Source organism: Polypterus senegalus, chromosome 8 (assembly GCF_016835505.1).
Source record: "Polypterus senegalus isolate Bchr_013 chromosome 8, ASM1683550v1, whole genome shotgun sequence".
Lineage (NCBI taxonomy): Eukaryota > Metazoa > Chordata > Cladistia > Polypteriformes > Polypteridae > Polypterus > Polypterus senegalus.
Window position 1 is genome coordinate 136153202 of NC_053161.1, and position 23789 is coordinate 136176990.

General features: G+C 36.8%; 1 protein-coding gene across 1 annotated transcript in view; it reads right to left on the reverse strand.

The window, feature by feature from the left end:
• Positions 1–258: 258 nt before the first annotated feature.
• Positions 259–23789, reverse strand: part of kera (keratocan) — a 29324-nt gene continuing 5793 nt past the window's right edge. The window contains exons 2-3 of the mRNA XM_039761799.1: positions 12803–13674; positions 259–1395 (exon numbers count right to left, since the gene is read on the reverse strand). Coding sequence (XP_039617733.1) covers positions 1226–1395; positions 12803–13661 — 1029 coding nt within the window. The 5' untranslated portion in view covers positions 13662–13674 and the 3' untranslated portion in view covers positions 259–1225. The remainder of the gene's footprint in view (positions 1396–12802; positions 13675–23789) is intronic.

A 23789-nucleotide genomic window follows, 5' to 3' on the forward strand; every position in this document is an offset into this window, starting at 1 on the left:
TGTTGAAAAATGCAATCATCATTACCTTGATGTTTGACATGACCCAATGTGCTTTTAAAAAAAAATCTCCAAAGTCAGAAATAAGCATCTCAATCTGAGCCCAAAGCCACATGTGACACCTAGAGGCATAGTTGATATCTTCACCATGTTCCCGGTGCTACTTACACATTTCTGTTCTATTAACCAATTTTTGACCAATTTTGGGAGTTTTTTGTCCCCCTCATAAAGATAAGACATTACTAATGTTGCATATGTCTATTACTGAAATTAATTATTTGTATTGTATTATTCATATATGACTGCAAAGCTCCATTTCCAGCAGCCATTAATCCAGCGTCCTTGCAGCCTTAGTAATATCCAAACTTTCAAAAGCTAGTGTACATATGTTTTAGATTATTCTTCATAAACATAAACTAAACTGTGACAATTCATATAATGACTACTCTAATACTAATAAAATATTATCTGATTGTCAAAAAAATATTGCATTATCTCTAATTCCATAAAAAATATATTTTCCTACAGATACTCTATTTTTCAAGCTTACACTAGGCTCAATGTTCAATTGCATACATAGCAGATATATAGTACAAACATTTTGCAATGGCACATTAAAAGCATTTGGTTAGGACCTTTTTCACAGTTGCAAAATAAAGAATAATTTCTTAGGCTTTAAAGCAAAGATACATATAAAGATCATTTTTAACAATATGCAAAGCATGATTTTCATTATTATAATTTCATTTACATATTTGAATTTCATTAAGCATGAAAAGATGATGATATAACAGGGTTGTTAATTTTTAATTTACTTACAGCATACAGTAAGTAGCATGTCTTGTTTCAGAAGTAAAATTCATATAAGAACAAACACCAGTCAAGTTCTGGGCCTGCAAAACTTTTGTCTTTTAAATTTCCAATTGAAATATTCCTGAACATTTTTGAATAAATATATGGTTTCCTCTGCCTTATTTTATTTAATTTTATTAAATATACTTTCACCTTAGAAATCTACTTTATATGGAGACTACTTTGGGTTTAATGGATAAACAGAACTTCAAATAATCTATAATTTACACTTGTTTCTCAAAAACATGTTAGTAATCTTAAAAATCTGTGGGAATTTTTTTGACTTTCCACATGCTAATTCATTATTTACACTGTCATAATACAAGTCCAAATTGCAATAGTTTCAAAGATGTTCTTGATTGAAATGAGCACTGATTTAGATAACCACAGCCTGAAGGAATCTAAAGCACATAATTAAATCCATTGGGATTGGTGGTTTGATTTCATTGCCATCAAGGCGAAGGTAACGCAGCCGAGGAGACTTTTCATAGATGTAGTCATCAACGGTCTCAATAGGCAAAGGGCAGATCTTTGTTCCATTAACACCTGTAAAAATAAATGACATACAGAAAATGAATTAGTTGTTAGAACTAATCTGGTCATTACTGAACTGGCTGTAATTGCCTTCATTCTCCACTTATTCTCATTTGCTCTTTAGAAGTCCTTGCCCTCTCAAAGTATGGTTCTTTTGTGCAGCATTCTCTTTAAGTAAACTACCATAAAATTGTAGACTAAACAATGGGGATGAGAAGGAGGAGTATAGAAAGGTGGTGGAAGACTTTCTTATGTTCTGCAGAGGTTAACCAACTGCAACTAAACAATTGCAAAACTATAGATTTGTTGTTGGACTTCCAACATGCGTGTGAGCCCTTTTCATCAATTACCTCAATGGAAGAAAGGAAGGAGAAGGTAGAGCTGATACAGTCGTAAAGACACCAGGGACTCTATCCGGGTATATAACATGAACCCTTAGAAAAAATGCAAGAAACAGCCTTCTTTTTCAGGACACCTGGGTCCTGTAATGTGAGAAACTGTTGGCCATGATCTGCTGGTCAGTAAAGCGTTCTGTGCAAAGGTCTGCGGTGGGAGTAACACCAGCTCATGGGGTACCAGATACCTTCATAAACTGAGCAGGGTGTCAATTTTATTTTAGAGAACTGGCCCTGAACTTTCAGAGACTGTGCCAGAAAAGAGCATGATGGTAAAATAAGACATATGGTAGTAATAATACTGTCCTTTCTTGTACTTTAGTGCAGCGGCTTTAGCCACCATGGCATTCAAAGAGTCACTACTGGATCTGTATTTAACAGTTATGAAGTATGTTAAAATGTTACTAAAAAAAACCCAAAAATAAACACAAGTGATCAAACTGACAATTGAAGGTAGAGAAATGGAGGTGTATTGCCACCTCTGTGCACATCTACTCAGCTGAAAAAAATGTCCATATTCCTGAAAAGTTCAGTTGTCTCTCACAGTTCAAATATTTGTTGACAATCTGACCCAGTATGAGTAAGGTTGGGTGGGTGTAATCCATCGCCCTTAGTATCCCATCCAGGGTTATGTCCTGCTTTGCATCTGCTTCTCAGATAAGATATGTTTCTTCTCAAATGGTCAAAGAAGTGCAAGAAACAGATGAATGATGTTTTGAGGTTAAGTATTGAAAGCATAGTCCAGACTATATATAGTCAGCTGTTCAAGGTTTTATGTGTCTCTTAAAGGGTCCAATGTAAAAGATACAAGGGGAAAGATTTAAAGGTTGGGCATTACTTAACCTGTTTTCTTATTCTACATGCAGCCACAAAAATGCTGCCGTATCAGAAGACCCCAGATGTCAATGCACCGCTCCTCTCTTGATGGCCAATTGCTGCCAATAAATACACTGCCAGCAAAGCAACAGCATCTTCTACAGATGTGGTCCTCTAGTTCATGTCTTTAGGAGGGGCTGAAGCCAATAGAGGGCTTTAAGTGTAACAAACTTATGATTGGAAATAAAGTGGCAGAAATGTTTGGGGCTCCAAGTTATCATGATAAATAAAAACTGGTGTGAGTTGAATTTTTTTTTCCAGATTTTCCCAGCCCTGTTGTGAATTTGGAATAAAGTGTGAGCTTGCAAGCATATAAAAGGGGTATAAAAGTCTTTCAAGCACCACAAAACCCAGGGTAGTACCTAAATTAAATTCATGGAATGTGTATACAGTAGTATATCGTAGAAGCAAATGAAACACATTTAGTGTGCATATTTCTTTCACAATCATAAAAAAGTAGTGACTCCATTATATTAAACTTATTAAACCAGTTTTTGCAAAACTAAAGTGTATTCTGCAGGCAAAATATCCATCCTTGAATGCGATCACAATGCAAGCCCCCAAACATTTACTCATATTCACCTGCTCGAAGTCAGTTTCCCATCACCTTAAAAGCATTTATTTTGGAAAATAGTAGAAGAGAACATACAAATGTATAAAAATTATAGTCTACACAGGAACCAGACCAAACAGTCATGTAAGTTGATAGTTTTATTAGCTACGCCAGTGTGTTTTCATTGTAAATTATTAGTCTCAGTTTCACAAAATTCAGATCAGACACTTAGCTTAAGCTAAGTGAATAAACGTCCCAATCATAAACATTGTACAGGCTTAGCAGCTTTTTTTTTTTTTTTCATTTGTATTGATTTTTTTGTAATCATTCCATACAGATAGATCAATTTTTACTAAAAATAGGGTTGAAAACAAAAAACAACCCAACCCCCACCCCTGAGAAAGACAGCATGGCCAACGGAGTAAAACTTAAAGCTGGTCCAAATACATAAATCGATGAGTTTAATAGGCAGATAAAAAAAAAAAAGAAATGCGAAGAGAATTATTTCCTCAGTGCTTTAAGAGCTTATTGTAAAATATTATTGATTAGATCCTGCCAGGTTTTGAAAAAGTTCTGCACAGATCGTCTAACTGAGAATTTAATTTTTTCCAAATTTCTTCCAAATTTCAAATAGTATATAGCATCAGTTACCCACTGACTTAAAAGAGGAGAGTTAGGATTCTTCCAGTTTAGCAAAATGTCTGCGTGCCAATAGTGTAGTAGACAATCACAGTTTGTTTTTCCTTCTCCACTTTAAACCCATCTGGAAGAACACCACACAAAGCTGGTAATGGTTTAGGAAGGATTGTGACACCCTACTTCACAAAGTCCCAGTCCTCTAACATACCTAGAGACAGAGCACGTGAAAAACAAAACAAGCCCCCCAGCAGTGGCATTTGGGGATTAAAAAGTAGAGATATCTATTTCTGATAAAGTCTAAATACTGTAAGCATAAAATATAATCATTAACAGTTTTGAAATATTAAGACAGTAAACCAAGGGAGTGGTGTTAAAAAGTGGTCAATGTTGCGATCATTTCCTTCACTTCAGACAAATCGTTTTGGCTTTCGTGCTACGCGGGTGAAGTGGCAAACCCTGCTACAGCTGATGATTCTGGCTCTCGAGGATTAGATGAATGCATGGACTGCAAGGCCATCTCTAGTTTCAAGTGATCTTCTGGAATCGGCGAGCTATCATGACCTGAAATCACTTGCACCTTCGCTTCCATTTTCGTTCTCAACTGGAGATGTTGCAGCGGAGCGGGTTCCTGGGAAGTCTGTGCTTTCAAACTGCCTATTCAAGGCCAGTCTGTGAAAGGCCATACCTTATACTGGTGGCTGATGCCTGCCTAGACTTGGGTGTAGCTTTAAATTTCTTTTCCATTTCTTTCTGACCGCCTTTCTTGTTACTCATATATATATATATATATATACTGTAGTAGAAACTCCTCGGGTAGGGTAAATACAGCTTTGTCACTTGTATATACTGCTAACTAAAATAGTCTATGCTATAATTTTTCTGTGGATTTGAATGATTTTAGTCTTTTAGGGTTTTCATTCCATACAACATCTTTGCTTTCAGACATTTATTGTTCTTAACTAGTCTTCTAATTATGCACCACCACCACACTGACGATTTTCACAAATAATAGTTTAGAGATAAATAAACAGACAAAAGTAATAGTAGAAAAATCTTCCTTCCCTCTCTAAGAATGGGATTGAGTTGCATTTATCATTGTAAAAAAAATATCATGGCAGTCAGGCTACTTGAAACTGAAACAAAAGATATGCAGTATATCATTTATAACCAGTTATGTTATATTATCATATCAGAGAGGAATAAAATTATTTTGGCCTGAAAAAATTAAGGTAAATAGATTTTTCATATTGTTGCATTCCACTGGCATTTGAGAGCATAGGAAAGTAGACGAAATTCTGGAAGTCTTACAGATTGTACTGCTGCCTTTTTTACGATGCCACAGGTGTCCAGGTGGGGCACTGGATGTACCAGCTAGCCAGTCCTGCTCAATAAAGGGGGAAAGGTGAACGAGAGGACATCCCAATCAGTCTTGTGACTATGGAGGAAGGACAATGGATGTGAGAAGGATGCCAGAGACAGAACTCCTCCTACCTGACCAAATCTACAGCAGTTTGTGAGGCTAGGGGACTGTGTGTGTTAGAAATGGTGATGTGTTAGCACATCAGGGAACTGTCCTGTCTCCCTTTCTGTTTACCCTCTACACAGCAGACTTCCAGTACATTACCACCGCTTGCCATCTGCAGAAATTTTGCATTGATAATGGAGATGAGCCAGGGTACATGAAGTTTGTGGAAGTCTTTGTCTTATGGTGTAAGGTGAACTACCTATGACTCATCTCCAGGAATAAAAAAAAGAGATGGTTGTGGACTTCCAGTGTGCCAAGAAGCTTCTAAGACCAGTCACTATCCAGGGAGAGGATGTGGAAGTGGTGCAGAGCTACAAGTACCTGGGGGTTCACGAACTGGACTGCCCTGACAACACAATAGTATTGTATTAGAAAGGCCAGAGCAGACTTTACTTCATAACTAGACTGAGATCTTTGATGTGTACAGCAAGCTACTGAAAATATTCTATCACATCATAGTAGCCAGTATGTTGTTTTACACTGCAGTCTCTTGAGGAAGCAACTTGAGCTCAAAAGATGCACAATGCCTGAACAAACCTTTCAGGAAAGCGCGCTCCATCACATTGTGAACTCTGGACACACTGGAGGCTGTTATGAAAACGAGAATGGTGGCAAAATTAAATGTCATCATGTAAAATTGTCTCCATCCCCTCCAGGATGCACTCTCTTAGAGAGAGCACTTTTAGCCACAGGCTCATTCCACCACAGTGGACTAAGAGGCACCTCTGGGGGTCTTTTCTGCCATTTGCCTATAGTTGGAGAGAAAATTTAAGATATTTGATTTCTCATACAGTCATATATTCACCAGACTTAAAAACCACCTCTTTGTTAATTAGGGAAAGTTTAAGATTAAAGTTGTATGCCTTGAATTGGAAAACTAGGTCTTACAACATGGATACACTAAAACATTTGTTACAAGCTCTAGTATTTTGATTTGCTGAACATCCCACATCTATTGCAATATACACTTATAAAACTCCATTTCAGGCTATATACAGTAAGCACTTAAAATTTCAGAATGGTTTTATGTGAGCATTTGCAACTTTCTGTGGTAACTCTTTATCCATCCATCCATTTATTATCCAACCCACTATATCCTAACTACATGGTCACGGGGGACTGCTTGAGCCAATCCCAGCCAACAAAGAGCGCAAGGCAGGAAACAAATCCTGGGCAGGGCGCCAGCCCACCGCAGGGTAACTCTTTATTGATAACTATAACTGTTTAATCAAGTAACTCATTATTTTTCCATATTTCAAATCAGACAATTCTAATACATGAAGGTAGAGGGCCTATGTCAATCAGCATCAAGTTCAAGGCAGGGTATTGTCTTGGAAATGTAATATCCACTAGTTCATAAGAAACAGTTATGCACAGATCTATTGTCTTTTACCAGTTCAGACAATTTACACATTCCAATCAGCTTGACCTGTGAGTTTTTGGAAAGAGACAGTTAAATGAGTAGTGAGAGAAAACCAACATGAGTACTGGGAAAACAGGCAAACGGAAATAGAAAGAGACGGTAACACTTTAGTTTAGGTACTGCAAAAATGCATCCATTTCTCATTTACTATCATGCAACAAGACCTCATCAAATACTTCTTTTGGTTGTCATAACACTTACAAAGCATCAGTAAAGTGTTTATTCATCTCTGCAATGTGACTTGCTAATAGAACTTCACTTTTGAGTGTCCTGAGATGGCTTAACTGAGACTTGTTTCTCTTGATATTACATATTTAGTTTAAGACCTGTGAACCCTTCACATTAACAAGCAATTTTATCATCATGACAATATGCAACACTACACAGAGATGAATAACCTATCTATTGAAGTTTTATAAATGTTATATAAACCAAAAGAAGCCTTTGGTAAGGTATTTGTACATACGAGAAATTGTGTTATACATGTATTTTTCCATGGCTTAAATTAAAGTGTTACCAAAGCGCTCAAGCTAAGATTTGAACTTGGGAATTTTAAGACATTCAAGACTTTGGCACTGTAGTCAGTTAATTGATATATTATTATTCTTGGTCTTTATCTGTCTTTATTTTGTACGTATAAATAATTTCACAGTCTGTTAGAAAGACAATAATTGCAGCTGTTGTAATTTCTGAAATTAAAAATTTGCATGTTATTCCTCGTTTAAACTTAGAATAACGTACATGGAGACCTCTTACGGCTCACAAATGTTGAATTTATTTAGCACAAGCAAATATTTCTAGCGATTAAGAGATATGTTATTAGAACAACATGACTGTATAATTTATGGGTATGTGAATCACAGCATAAAAAGCTATAAGGGTGGTGAAATACCTCCTGCTAGACTTTTTGGGCTATTACTCCATCCATCCATCCATTATCCATCACTTATCCGAGGTCGGGTCACGGGGACAGCAGCCTAAACAGGGAAGCCCAGACCTCCCTCTCCCCGGACACCTCCTCCAGCTTCTCTGGGAGGACCCCGAGGCGATCCCAGGCCAGGTGGGAGATATAATCCCTCCAGCTGGTCCTGGGTCTGCCCCGTGGCCTTCTCCCAGTGGGACATGCCCAGAACACCCCCCAGGGAGGTGTCCAGGGGGCATCTTGACCAGATGCCCAAACCACCTCAACTGACTCCTCACCCTATCTCTAAGAGAAAGTCCAGCCACCTTGCGGAGAAAACTCATTTTGGCTGCTTGTATCCATGATCTTGCTCTTTCGGTCACTACCTGAAGCTCGTGGCCATAGGTGAGGGTAGGAATATAGATTGACTGGTAAATCGACAGCCTCGTCTTTTGGCTCAGCTCTCTCTTCACCGCGACAGACCGCGGTGCCCGCATTATTGAAGATGCCAGACCAATCCATCTGTCAACCTCCCGCTCTATTCTTCCCTAACTCGTGAACAAGACCCCAAGATACTTGAACTCCTCCACTCGAGGCAGTAATGTGTTCACAACCCGGAGAGACCATTCCATCATTTTCCGGTTGAGAACCATGGCCTCGGATTTAGAGGTGCTGACTCTCATCGCTGCCGCTTCACACTCGGCTGCGAACTGCTCCAGTGAGAGCTGGAGATCACTATCCGATGAAGCCAACAGAGCCACATCATCCATAAGTAGCAGACAAGCTATTTATTTGATTAATAAGTATGTTTCCTATTACTGTACTGAAGATTACTACCTTATATTTGTGAGGGTTTCTTCCTTGCTCCCTTTGTTTACAAATCAGTGTTTCAAAATGATTTTACTGCTATAATAGATTTTTTTATGTGTTCAAGCAGTGTGATTTGTTTTAATTCTATTGTTGGATGAGGTTGTGTCTTTTTGATGCTTGATGATGCTCACTGTGGCTTTGAAATGGAGAGACTCCCTTTTGTATTCTTACAGAGGTGAGGGTAGGTTTGGCCCCTCTTAGTGATTTTCAGCTCACTGTATGTCTGCCATTCTGACTCTGATAATACACAGTAGTATTCTAAAAGTCAACTGGTTGATTAAAGATAGGATTTTATAAACAACTTTTATATGTCACCCCCATTTTCATGATAGCTTTCTGTGCGTCCTGGAAAATATGTTTTGGCCGACAAAGAGTGTTATGCCACTTACAGCTTGAGAACCATAGCTCTAGTTCTTCACACCCTGTGAAACACGGAAAATAATGTTTTTAAGAAAGCAATTAATACGTGTCAGTGTATTTTGTGGAATGTTGGATTGTTTAAGAATAGTCTTTTATTTTTACACTATTAATCATTAAATAAAATATTTAAAAATGTTATTTCAAGTAATGCAGATAGTTCCAAGATATTGTTTTACAGAAAATGAAATGCTGTCATTTAAGTAGTATAATTATCTCTTCTATCAATAAAGATAAGATAGTGGCAACGCCTTGTTTAACTAGAAAATACAAGTTTAAATGTGGTGTCCGAAAAGTATATTTTCATCAGATTTAAAAAAGAGATTAAAAAATTAATAGTTGTATAGCTAAAAAAAAATAACACAGAAAGCCAGAGAGAGAAAAATATGACACTGATAGTGCAAGAGCTATGGAAGTGTGGGAACACATGAACACCTTAGGTGGTACTCCATGGATATTTTGTGTACTTCAGAAATGTATTAAGCATTGGCACCAGTGCAAACCAGAGAAAGACGTTAACATACAGGCTGTCACAGGATAGTACGAGGTAGGTGATTGAGAAGTCCCTCGTCTAAAAGAGAGAGTGAGGTTAGAGAGGAAATATCAAAGGTAACAAATCTTCATTCATAATCTTGGCTAGAAAATCCCAGAAGGGAATTTTGGGACCGTGCTATCCCTCTAATATAACAGTCAGGTTTTTGTGTTTATTAGCTGATTGGTGGCTTTGCATTTGGTTCTAAATGAAGATTGATATGAAAAAATAGAAGTTGTTTCATGATGAAAAGTCCTCTTTCAAATCCAGTCTCGTCTTTGACATTGCTATCTATAGTTTTTGATTCTAATTTTTCACTTTGTCTATCCAAAATTTAGATCTATGTATAGCATAACTATGCCTGCCTTTAAAATCTTTAAAAATGTAAAATGTTACATAAAGTAACAGTCTCAAAACCACTTAATCCAACAATGATCACAACTCCCTTCCCTGCACAATTACGGACATGACAGAAACTCACAGGTCAATTTAGAATTCCCTATTAGCCTAACATGTATACCTTTTTCTGATTTGGGAGGAAACCCATTTAGATGCAGGAAGAACACACAAATATAGGTACAGGAATTAAAGGTAGGATTCATGAAGCAGAACTGCTAACCACTGTGCCACCATGCAAATGAGAATCTTAGACACATAACGTAAATGACCAAATAGTCTGGTAAAAAGTAGGACTTTAGGGGCCATCAAAAGTGTACTTTTGTGTACTTGATATTATTTTTGGAGAGTTTGGGTGAGTAAGGTTGGTGAGGTTTGTTGGGCTGAATGGAGTTTTTTAATCAAGATTTTTATAATGTTGTAATGTAAATAATATTGGAAACTAATTTAAAATAATTATGTTTTTTATTTCTTATGTAACTGGTGCAGGGAACCTAGCAATACTGGTACAGGGAAGGAACCAGCACTGGATGAAACACATTCTAGCACAGGACACACAATATGTGCCTAACATGTGCACATATATAGGATATAAGAAGAAATCTGCTTTCAGTTAGGCTTGGAGCTAATTTCAAAACCTTCCTTCTTACAAATACAGCTTTAAATGACCTGCTAAAGATTCTAAGGGTTATTAAAACAACAGTAGGAGGCTGAGCTTTAAGGTACAGCTTGTTAAAGCTACAAATGATCTTCCTGTTTGTATAAGAGCTGTTTCTTCAGTTTCAGCTTCTGAATCCAGACTGAAGACTCATTATTTTAGTTTAGCACACCCTGACTAGAGCTGCCAATTAGCTGTGCATATTAATTATAATAATAATACATTTTATGTATATAGCGCCTTTGCCATGCTCAAGGCACTTACAGAATATAAGAAAGAACGGCAGGATATACAGTATATAGCATAGTACAAACCAAATAAATAAATAAATAAAGAAGTTTAAGACAGTAAATTCAGAGAAAGCCTAACAGACAACATAACTGATGGTCTAGCACACACTTACAGGTTACATGAGCATCTTGACAATGTAGGGTAAAAAAGTCAGGTAGAGCTAAAAGCCTTCCTGAACAGATGAGTTTTGAGTTGTTTTTTAAAAGAATTCATGGAGTCAGCTGACCTGATTAATTTCGGTAGGTCATTCCAGAGTCTGGGCGCTATACAGCTGAAGGCCCTGTCACACATGGGGTGTAGATTAGTGTGGGGTACCACAAGATTGCCAGAATCAGAAGACCTTAGTGGGCGGGCAGGCACATAGTGATGGAGAAGGTCACTGATATAGTTTGGCTCTAGGTTATTTAAGGCTTTGTAGGTTATTAGTAAAATTTTATATTTGATTCTGTAAGACACAGGGAGCCAGTGAAGACGGAGCAGGATGGGTGTGATGTGCTCGCTGCTGCTGGTTCGAGTAAGGACTCTTGCAGCTGAGTTTTGAATAAGCTGGAGCTGTGATATAAGATTAGAAGGGGCACCTGCCAGCAGCGAGTTACAATAATCGATGCCGGATGTGATAAAAGCATGGATCAGTTTCTCAGCATTAGAAAAGGAGAGGAAGGAGCGAACACGGGAGATGTTATGTAGGTGAAAGTAAGAAAGTTTCTTAATGTGATTTATGTGGGAGGAGTAAGAAAGGGAGGAAATTAAAAATGACGCCAAGATTCTTTACAGTAGAGGCAGGTCTGATGAGATCACCGCCAAGATTGACTGGGAAGGAGCTCATTTTATTAAGTTGCATTTTAGTCCCAATTTGCAGGAGTTCAGTTTTGTTGCAATTTAAATATTATTATGCAATTATTATTATTATTATTATTATTATTATTATTATTATGCAATTTAATATTGAAGCTTGTTTGTTAGTCATTAAAATTGTATTTTATTTGTGATCTTCTTACAATGATCTACTATTTGGACACTGTTTATTTGACTGATTTTAATAAAAGCACTTGTTCACTTTTACACCCACCCCTTGTCTGGATGTATGTGTCCTCATTTGTGTCCTTCTCAGTTACAGTATTGACAGTAGTGGGTTCAATAGGTTTCCAAAGAAGAGTGGGAGCATGGTGCCAACTTGCACTGTCACATTTGGTGGCAGCGGTGGGTCACCATAGTAGTGAGGAACAAAGAACAGAAGGAGAAACAGCAAGTGGGTATGGTGTCAGACTTTGAAAGAACCCATAATTTCCAGCCTGAGGAGGACACTTTAAGAATTGAGCTTTTTAAGTGAGATTTATTTATTGATTGTTGTAATTGTCATTTTAAAGTTATTATTCTTATTAATGTTCTGATTTTTGAAGGTGTGTGTGTATGTTGCTTGAGTTTTTTGTAAGAATGGTAATAGGGTCAGAGCTGTGCCACTGGGTTGGTTGAGGTGTGGAGGTATATGCAATAGTGGGTCTGCGACTAAGCAGTATTGCATTATTTGGCTATTGTTTATGTTGTTGATTATAATAAAAGCACTTATTCACTTTTACACCTACCCCTTATCTGGATGCATGTGTCCTCATATGTCTGGCTCATCTCGGCTGCAGTATCAGAGGTGGCGGGTTTAAGAGGCTCCCAAATAAGATTGGGAGCATGAAACCAATCTACACCGTCACAAGACCCACTATAAAAATAAACTGAATTGAATTAAACTAAATTGAAACTGGAACGCCTAATGAATCTCTAGCCAGACATCAGGAACATATGCAAGTTCTACATGAAGGAAGTGAGGAAGGGCAATTTTTAAAAAAGTTCTTTCTATGAAAGTAAAGATTCACAAATGGAATGATGCATATTATGTTGAATTTCCTTTGCTAAAAGAAAAAAAAGAAAAAAAATGCATTGCATTAACTTACTTCCAATCTTATTGTGGTCAAGATGAAGGTGTTCAAGGCTAGAATGAAAGAGAGGAACCTTTGTGAGCTGGTTGTAAGACAACTGCAAATCCAGGATAGTTGATACATTAAAGATGTTTTTAGGAAGACCTCCATCCACAAGCTTATTGTGGTTAAGCCGAAGAAATGACACTTTGGGTGTTTCTTTAAAGTAATTATCTGGGATTTTCTCAATGGAGTTGCCATCAAGAAACAACTGTGTAGTAGTGCCAGGTAGACCAGATGGCATTGCCTTCAGCCCGTTTTTGGACAGATTGATCTGGACAAGGTTCTTGAGACCTTTAAGAGCACGCTCAGTCAGTGCTCCATTCTCAATCTTGTTGCTGTGAAGATCCAAGAGAGTGAGATTCTCCAAGCCACTGAAAACACCTTCAGGTATTTTAGTGATTTTATTGCGTGCCATTTTAAGCTGTTCCAAACCATTAGGTAGGCCAGAAGGCACTGCTTCTAGTTGATTGTCATCCATATACAAGAAGAGGAGGTTTTTCATTTTCTTAAACACATCCTTGTCAATTCCACTGTTAGTGATCTTGTTCCTGTTCAAATTAATCCACTTCAGCTGAGTTGCGTTCTTGAAGGCCTTTTCAGAAACTGAGTCAATCAAGTTGTTCTGAAGATACAAGTACCAGGTGTGACTGGGAACATCAGGAATCTGCTTGAGAGATTTATTCTCACAGTACACTGCATTTGGAAAACTAGGTGGACAATAGCATTCCTTTGGGCACTCCTGTATTTGCTGGAGGTATTCGGCATAAGGCATGTCCTGGGTACAGATGTCTTTCATAAAGAGTAATATGGCCAAGCCTGTTATAATCTTCATTTTAATGTTCTGCCTGTAACAGAAACATGCAGCAAGCTGAATGAATTTGTAGAACAAAGACAAAAGAATATTGCATGATCTCTTGATTGTTCACACACATGAATCAAGTTTTTGTTAAAGCAATTTCAGATCACTCCATTACATGCATTTGACTGGTATGAATTCAAAGAATAATATAACAACATTCATAAAAGATCACCAGAGATGCAAAAATGCACAATGATATTGCAGTATTGAAGTCAAGAGTGGATCTCATAGAAATGAAGGAACGGTGATTAAAGCTGTAGCCTCCCAGCTCCACAGTTTTGGTTAATTATCACCTTATGAGAAGCGTGTGTTCTTATGAACATGTGCGTCTGTTTTGTGTTTTAGTTTGTCTGGCGACAGAATGGCACAGCATCTGCTATCTGTTTCCATTATGCATCCAATACTGCTTGGACAGGTTGTGGTGCCACAAACTTGAATGGATAAGGGAGTTAGAAAATTAATAAACAGTAGAAAAACTAAAATTACATACCCAAGTCCGAGGGAAACCCACCCAGAGAGGTGAATGTAAGAATATGCAGACTCCACATAGATGGCGATATGATTCGAACCCATAATGCTGTATCTATGAGGCAGATGAAACAATTGTATTTCTACCAAAAAATTCTAACTTAGGATGTTATTCCTGTTGCTAAGGGTTTTTTTGTGCAACTGATTAATACAATAACCAAACATTTTAAAAATTGAAATAAAATTATCTATCTAAATTAATAATGACTATTGAGAACGGAAGTTACTAAATAAGTGTTCAGCTTTTTAAAGTCCATATCTTGTGTGTGTAAATTATCTAGTGAAAATGTTTTCTGTGCAGGAATTCTTAGTGTTCCCAAAAATTATATTGTTTTTATGGTGATCAGGAATTTCGCCACCCATTGGGTTATGGTCATGGTTTTGCATTTCTATAACTGGAAAAAAAATGCCTCATGCTGCTTAGGGAAAATCAGATTGCTATTGTCACGTCATTCTTCACTTTATCCATCCATCCCATTTTGACTTGGTCAAGTCTCATGTGGTACTCTGAATGAAATGGAATGTTAACTGGGTGTTACTGGCCACCCTAAATGCAAATCTATGGATTTTCATGGCAATAAATTAAATAATTTTAAACTAAGAGAAAGGTGGCGCAAATTTGAGAACAACAAGCAAACTTCACACAGATTCAGCCTAGTTAGGAAAGCAATCTGGAGTAAAATGACTGTGAGACCTTAATGTTACCAGCTGCACTATTGTGTCACCCCATTCTTCAGATTATAAGCACTATTGTGACAACTAGGAACTGTTTTCATAAAGAGTATTTATGCCTGTAGGTTCCTCCATTTTCTTGTTAACAAATATATATATAATGTGAAACCTATAATATTATATTATCACAATCAGGGACGTGCGGTCAGGGGAGTCAGGTGATGCGGAGCCTCACCTGTCATCATGAAAAGTAAAAAACTAATAATGATAACTTAAAATAAATTTCTCAACTGGTCTCTTCTATAAATTTGTTATCTGTATGATTCCAACAATTTTGATAATTTTTATAGTGAAAATCAGTGAATTTGCGCATTTCCTGTTCAAATACAGGGGAGAAACGCAAAGTGTGGAAGCGACAAGCCTCACCTCACCTCACCTCAGACTGCGCTCTCCCTCACACACTGGCTTAATGCATACAATTGGCACTTGCCTGCTGCTGCCTCTCTGTATGTCACCAATATAATGTTTGCAGACATGTTTATTATACACCCTGACTTTCCACAGTCTGGTTAATATCTTTAATGAATGTGTGTGACATATTTAGTCTTGCTGATCGGACATAAAACTGAAAATGTACAAGGTGAGGCAGACAGTACCATGCCGCACCGAAGGGGGCGCATGTGAGCCCAACAGGTGCTTGTTGCTGCTGTTCTTCTTGGCACTAATCTCCATTGAGGCGGAGAGATTTTTAAAACTAAAGGAAAATGAGGAGGACTTTTACAAGAAAGTGACAAAGATTTTCATGGAGAAGGATAGGCGCATGGACTTCATTTACAAATAAAGGTAAGACAATAAATGGTTTAAAATTTAATAAAAAATGGGATCAGACTGAGAAGAAAACAATACAATATTTAAAAAAATTATTTTGACCTTAAATACAATATTCGTTTGTTTTTCTTGTTATCCTTTTGTTGAACAGTTTTTATTAAAATTGATTAAAGCATCAGAATTAACTTTCAAAAACAACTAAATATTTCAATTAAGGTCAAAATTGAAATCTGTTTTTTTGTACATCTCTTTATACTTTCATTTGTACTGAATGAGTTTGAATTGTGGAATTGCAACAGAAAATTTAGAGCACATGGAGGGTGCAGAGCAAATGCGCTCTCTTGCCACTATAAATGTGACGTTCTTTCTTATCCAAATATGTACCTTACCTATTTGTGAGTAAAGAATGCTGATGAGATATGAAACATAACCAATAGTCAATGTGCATGCTGGCTGCCAACTGAATAGTGAATAAGCTACTCGTTTGGGTTCATATATTTGTAAAGGAGTCAGTGCCTCACCAGCCTTGAACTTCACCGCACATCACTCATCACAATAACTCAAGTTCTATTTAAATTTTTAATAGGTTCACATTCAAACAAAGGTTATACTATGCATTTACTGTATATAATAATCTGTTTATTACAGCACGAAAGCTTTAAAAAAGATGACCTATCCCTAAATAACAGGTTCAGAGCAAATGAAAAGAAAATGTTAAAAACAAGCTATATGAGCAGCCAAGCAATAAGGGAGTAATGGTAAAAATGTGGCTTAAGTAACTCAGTATAATATGAGATTCATTTCTCAAATATTTATAACATGGATTCAATTACACAAATCCCCACCTTCTGCACTTCTTTTAAAAAGCTAAAATGTGTTTTAACATTTTACCAAAATCCAGTTTAATCCTTGAGTTGAGGATCTTGCTCATTTTAATAAAACAGAATATTATGCTAATTAATTCATACAAAAAAAATAAAACAAGAAAGTATTTGGCTTTTTAGTTTTAGTTGTTATTTAATAATTCAACTATAGCCTATAGGTACATCATTTCTTAAAGGGAAGTGAATCTTGATTTTGTTATTAGGTATTTGACATTATTTTGTGTGTCACACCAGGAGTATTTAACTTTCAAAAGACCATTGTAATTCAAAATGTTAAGACATTATTTATTTATTCTGTAGCAAAATTAAATATATTTTATTAAGCCACTTGCCTTCAATAACATGTTACCCCCTCGTACAAAACAGGCCTTTTTATCATATGGATTTCATTTATATTCTTCAAGGTTTTCTTTCAGAATGCATCTGGTTCAAATTTGCGAAGGCTGTTGTTTTCCCTTAAACTAATGGGATCAAAGGAATAGAAGACAGCTGGCAATCAGACGGAGGCCTTGAGCTCTCATTAGTGTTTAAAGTGGCTCCTTGGGTGCAACCTTTCATGGCAAAACGTCTTGCAGATTCACTTCAAAGTGTTTGGACATTGGACATATAACATATAGAAGGGTTGCTCAGTAATGAAATAGTTTTTTTCTGCTGTCAATTTTGTTATGGAATTGTTCGAACATGCTCATAGAATAGCTAGATGCATCTGCTAGATGGATCTGCTGCACTAATAGTTTTTCTCCATTACCTGGAGCTGCACCAGTGAGAAATAAGTGCATGGACTGCATTCTAGTACCAGTCTGAATCTTGCACTTGCACGCACTCCACTTCTTCAATAAGCTCATCATCATTTCCGAACTGTTCTTATAACCTACAGTATAATTTGTGAAATGTAATGACTAAGAAAGCTTTTATCAACACAACACATTTTTGACCCCCTGTGAATGTGCAAGTTGTTTAAAACACACATCACAGCACAATGACAGTTTAACAGCCAGGTGTGCAAGTGCTGGGAAATGGATGGTCCTGTGGAGCTGCAGTAGCACGCAGGACATTTCGAATTAACCACTGAGTGCGTTACAGATTTTTTTCATATAATTTTCACTGAAGTAGAGAAAATGTCTCAATATTTTTTTGTCATTCCTTGTATATTTTATTCCATGCACACTGAAGCTACTCGCTCATTAAATGCCCTTTGCAACACCTTTCTTTGTAGCATTACATACGTAGTGAACTTAATCAGATGGATTAGGATGCTTTTATTTTATTGCATGCCTCACTGTCAATGAATTGGGTTGAAGAATGATTAACTCTTGTTTCAAATGTTTTGTTCAAAGTCCATTTGTTCATCCGTCTTCTGCACTCACTTTAACCAAACTTTTAATAAACCCTTCCATTAACACGTCAAACAACCTTACCTGTAAAACATAGAAGGTGGGCAGCAGCCCTAGTGGCTTTTAGTGCAATACCTTTATCAGTAGACCACATTACATGCCATCCATTTAATTATCCTGGTTAATTCAGCTTTAGAATCACAGGGAACTGGACCCACACAGGTGCAAAGTAGTGGAGTAGATGTGACAGTCTATCACAGGTCTCTCCTCATACACACACTTACACTCAGTCACATCAGGAACATTTAAATTTATTAATTAACCTAATATACATACTGTGGTGTGGGAGGAAGCTGGAGAACCCAGAGACAAAAAATGAACACATAAAATGTGACAGCTATTTAATACACTTTGTGAAATACAAAGAAACAGTGATGGATTTCGCTGTCCACATTCATTACGTTTTCTTCATATATTCCATCCATCCATTATCCAACCCGCTATATCCTATCTACAGGGTCACGGGGGTCTGTTGGAGCCAATCCCAGGCAACACTGGGCACAAGGTAGGAAACAAACCCCGGGCAGGACGCCACACACCAAGCACACACTAGGGACAATTTAGGATCACCAATGCACCTAACCTGCATGTCTTTGGACTGTAGGAGGAAACTGGAGCACCTGGAAGAAACCCACTCAGACACTGGGAGAACATGCAAACTCCACGCAGGGAGGACCTGGGAAGCGAACCCTGGTCTCCTAACTGCAAGGCAGCAGCGCCACTGTGCCGCCCCTCTTCATATATTGGTATAGATTATTAATTAGTCTTCTGTATTTGATTTAATATTGTACTCTTATTTTCTTATTAATGTACATTCTGAAATGGCATGTATTTAATGGTGCTATGTTTAATAGTAAGTTATTTTTCAAGTCATAGCTATTTCTTTATGATCATGGTATATATTGATATGCCACATGATGCATTCTAAAATGAAGCATATTTAAAGAATCTGGAAAAAATAACTCCTGCTCTTGCATTTTATAATGGAGATAAAGGGTACCTGGCTTACACCATGAAACAAATATATTAAAACTTACCAAATACGTCTATTTTTCAAGGCAGAAATACTATCAAGTATTAATGCATGTCTTGAGATTGCACACATATTGACTTGAAATACACCAAACTTATCCTTTAAATGAAGACTGAGTGATTTATTCTTTCATAAACGTTTCATGAAGCTTTCAATGCATAGACTGTTGTCTCACTGTAAGTGACCATCTCAAACTAAATCTAAGAGTTCTTTTACTGTTGAACATCAACTATGTCAATCTTAATCTACTATCACTACTGCCTTTTTTCCATTTCCAAAATGAAGTTAGGTATCGGGCACAATCATGAGCTAACCCTATATTCATCCTTTGCGGTACACATTTTTAAAATGTTTTCACATCTAGTTCATTTGGAGCATTTTTTTTTCGAACTCTGGAATGATTGTTCTCATATACTTGTTCATTTAGGTAGATGTGATCATGGCAGTCACACTCTCCTCTGGACCAAAATAAACATATTGATGCCCTTTGCAAACAGTGGTCTTGGTGGTTTGCATGAGCTATGAATATGACCTGACATTGGACCAGTCTAAAAACAGGAAATGCTATGCACTATGGGAGATATTTGTACCGGTAATTAGAATTTGGGAAATCAGTATAAAAATCAATACACACAAATAAAAGTTTGAATAAAACAACTTGCACAGTCATACAGATCAATCCTAGCACCTGATTCAGCCTGAGAACCTTTTTCTCTCTCTCATAATCGGAACGAATACCAGTTGATCGTGTAAAAAGAGCTGTAAATTTTCCTGTGACTGGGTAGATCAAACTGATCAAACACAGATTTGGTAAGAAAGGAATGCCCTTTGCGACTAACAATCAAACCTCCTAATCTTACACCACAAGAGTCATACGCATTGGTGGAGCATCTGCTGTAGCAAATATACTTCTGGTTTGATGCGGACACTGCAGATACATTAAATTAGATATTAATGTGAATTGATTGTTCTCAAGTGAAAATTATTAACAAATATTTACAGGCTTGAATACAACAGACATGTGAGAAAACCTAAATAGAGGTAACAGTCAGGCTATTGGATAATAAATTTGCAACATTATAGTGTGAAATTAAATGTACCCAATAGTCTACTATCAAAATGAAATTGAGGCACAGCACTGTATGCCCTCAGCAGAAGTTGTCCAGTTCTGTACAGTTTCCTAGATAAAATGTACCCTTTCTGTGTAAAGCAATGCATTTTCATGTTCTCTTCTAGTTATTAGATAAAAAATCATTCTGCTCGTAGAGCTCTGCATGGTAAATTAACCACATAATCATCAGAAATGTGTTGGTGTACAAGTACATTTATTGTTATGAGGATCTTCATCTTCATGAGGATCTTTCCCTGGAAAAAAACTGTTTCTGCTGAATGAAGTACATGACAAACTTGTGGGATGTTTTTAGTTACTTCTGGAGTGCTTGAAAGTTTGCTGTGCAAAACATCACTGAACTAGCTGGAGATTCAAACAAAGTTAGTAACCATCTCCAGATCTGACACATAGCAAACAGACTATGAGTGTGAAAATGCCTTTTCTCACACTCATACTGAGCCAATTATTCTAACACGCAATTCCTTGGGAATTCAGTTTAAATCAAAACACTCAACAAAAACCCATATGGACATGGCTAGAGCATGAAAACACTGCATCAAAAGACCTGAAACTGTAAGGCAGAATCACTAATCACATTAGCACTCCTGAGTTAACTTATCTTACAGTTATCTAACAGTCAAAAGCTGTTGTCCTGAGCTATTTAGTCATTTTTGACTAATGTTGACTAGATGGACAATAAGAGTAGAGACCTTTTGTGTTCCTGCAGCTGGATTAAGTGGGTAATATGATGGAGTGATGGGTAAACTTTCTTGTTATGGACTGTGTCTTTCTATTCTTATAAGATATGGGTGAGCTTTATGTTTCTGCATTTGATCACTTGTTTTAATTGTATTTAATTTTTCCTTTAATTGTATTTAGACCTGAATCTGGTTTTAGTGCCATTCTTAAGAGTTCTACTAGTATGACTTCTATTTTTTCTGTTTAGATGTAGATATTTGCTAAGTCCAGGGCTGTCCTATTTTTGGTAAGTCATGAATAATAATTTGGTTACATTTTCCAAAATACATAAGTAAGTGCATAATAATTATATTCCAGCTGAGTGGCACATGACAATAGAAACTATAAAAAAGTGAGTGAATGATAATTTTGTTTTAACAACATTTAGAAACAATTAAAATCTGTGGAAAAAAATGTCTGTGAAGAGAAAAACCAGCTTTACAATTCTCATTTGACGCCTTTTATCTTGGTGAGCTAACATGTAATTGGATCTTTTGAACCTTCATCCTTCTTGACCTTCCTTCTTGCTTCCACTGGGTTAAGATTCTCATTTTCTTGGTGCACTTATATATTGAAAAGTCAAGCAAAATGACACCTTTTATTGGCTAACTAAAAAGATTACAATCACTACATTCATAATGGCTAACACGATACAACACTCTAGTACTATTGGTGCAGTTATGTAATTTGTTACACTGGTGAGACACTTGACTTCTTTCGCCTTGGTGTCATTGCATCTCAACTTGTGAAAAATCAATTAAAAAATGTAAACCTTGGACATACTGTAGGAATCTGGGGTCAACATCACCCATTGAATCCTAAAAGTAAATGGAGAGCAATGAAAACAGAATCCTTTTGCAAAAGTGCTTGTTCAAAATATTAGGTACATGTTGAAAAATGACTATTTTGCTTTTGATAAGTATGCATTTTCACAATCTATAACCCAATTCAACGTCTCAGCAGCCAAAGTTTTTCCTAGCACTACTAGGCACAAGGAAGTTACCAACCCTGGACTTGGCATCAGTCTAAAGCCCCCAAATATATTCACTCACCTGGGGCCAGTTTAAAGTAATATAACATGCACAACCATGGGATAGTTAAGTAATACTAGAGTATAGTAAGGAAAACAATGCAGAGTGAGGAGAAAATGAAAACACATTTAAAACTATGATTCAGACCCAGTCTTGAAGAGTTTTAGAAGTGCTTTGCCCTTAAATGTTTATGGGTGTTCATTAATATTCCTCATAATCTGGTACAGGGTTATGGATGGCCATAGCCAATTGGGAAAGGATTGCGTGCAAGGTCAATTCATGAGGTCCGTGTAAGTCATAAGACTCTTAATGCATAAGTAAGAAATGCATCCTCAAGGGACCACACTTTTAAATATGAAGATCTGCCTCTCCCCATCATTCACTGTTCAAGCATCCTGCTTTCAATTCAAAGGCATGGTGTCATGTGGCCACATTAATGCACTGTTCTGAATTTCTGGAAGGGTTAATTTAGCAACACATTTTAACAAAAAATGCATGCTCTTTGCAGATTCTGTGCATACTCCTGGATAGCTGACATGTAGCTTATGCAACATGGGTAATGTGTGATTTTTTTTTTATTCATGGACATTCTTGATATTGTTTGCTATTGCCCAGCTTTTGACACTATAGACAGCCATTGTACCATAAACTTTATTATGGCTGTTCTCAATGAAAACATAATTTTAAAAATCTTTTTTGAGCCATCATTACATTACAAACCACATGGGGTAAATAACAAATAAAAAATATTATTGGATGGAGTTTTCCAAAGTACAAGAATATTGAATGTATAATTTACTTTCATAGGCTAATAATTGTACTGTAGTAAAGCAGGGAAAGTTGTTAAAATATTATATTAGTTAAAAATAAAAATATTGCAGTCCCCATGTTTTCTCTAAAATTTATCATCTATCCAATTTCATTTTTTACACATTTTATTAAAAAAGCAAAATCTTAATAGTAAACACTGTGAATATGTGTTTAATGACAACTTGGCTATGCTTCTGATTGTTTTGACAGTTAATTTATGGTATGGTACCTGTAGAAAATCCCATGCAGACCCCACTCTGACAGTGATCAATCTGGTAGATGAATGTGGATCGATCTATCTATCTATCTATACTGTATATATATATATATATATATATATATATATATATATATATATACTGTATATATATATATATATATATATACACACAATCCAACAACTCTCTGTCTGCTTTCCACGAGAGAACGACTGAACTGATTTAGATCGTTTTTTTTTTTGCTATAATTTGCTTGAACACTCCGGTTGATATCATAGTTTGCTTGTGGTACCAATCTATTTGCGCAAATCCGAGAGAGACACCAAGCCGAGGGGAGAGAAGTGGGGCCCTCCTCACTCACACGCCAGCATACCTTGCCTCTGCTTAGCTAACAATACCTGTTTGTTCAACAGACATTATCAGCGACAGATTGTTAAGGAGTAATGTCTGACATTTTTGAGAGAGAGATCAGAGCTATGTGTGTTTTAAAGGGTAGCTGCTGATTGCCAGAGATATCACAGCCACGTGCTTTTCTCCATACGCGGGGATGCTCTATCGTCAGACCTAAAGATGACCAGATACCGTGCCAACGTTTGACGTTGCAGCATACCTACATTCTGCTTGGGCGGAGCTGCGGGGGACATGTAGTTTTTTTATTTAATGGGATAATGGTTGCTACCTTCCAGGGTTTAGGAATTTTCCAGGTGTGAAGTGTATTCTGTAAAATATACAATAGGGCTTTAATCACTACCTTACTTAAGCACTCTTTTGGAAAAATGTCATCTGGTCTGGGGAACATGGTGTTTATTATATACTTTGAAATCTTAGGATTCAAGTTTAAAATTCTACATATG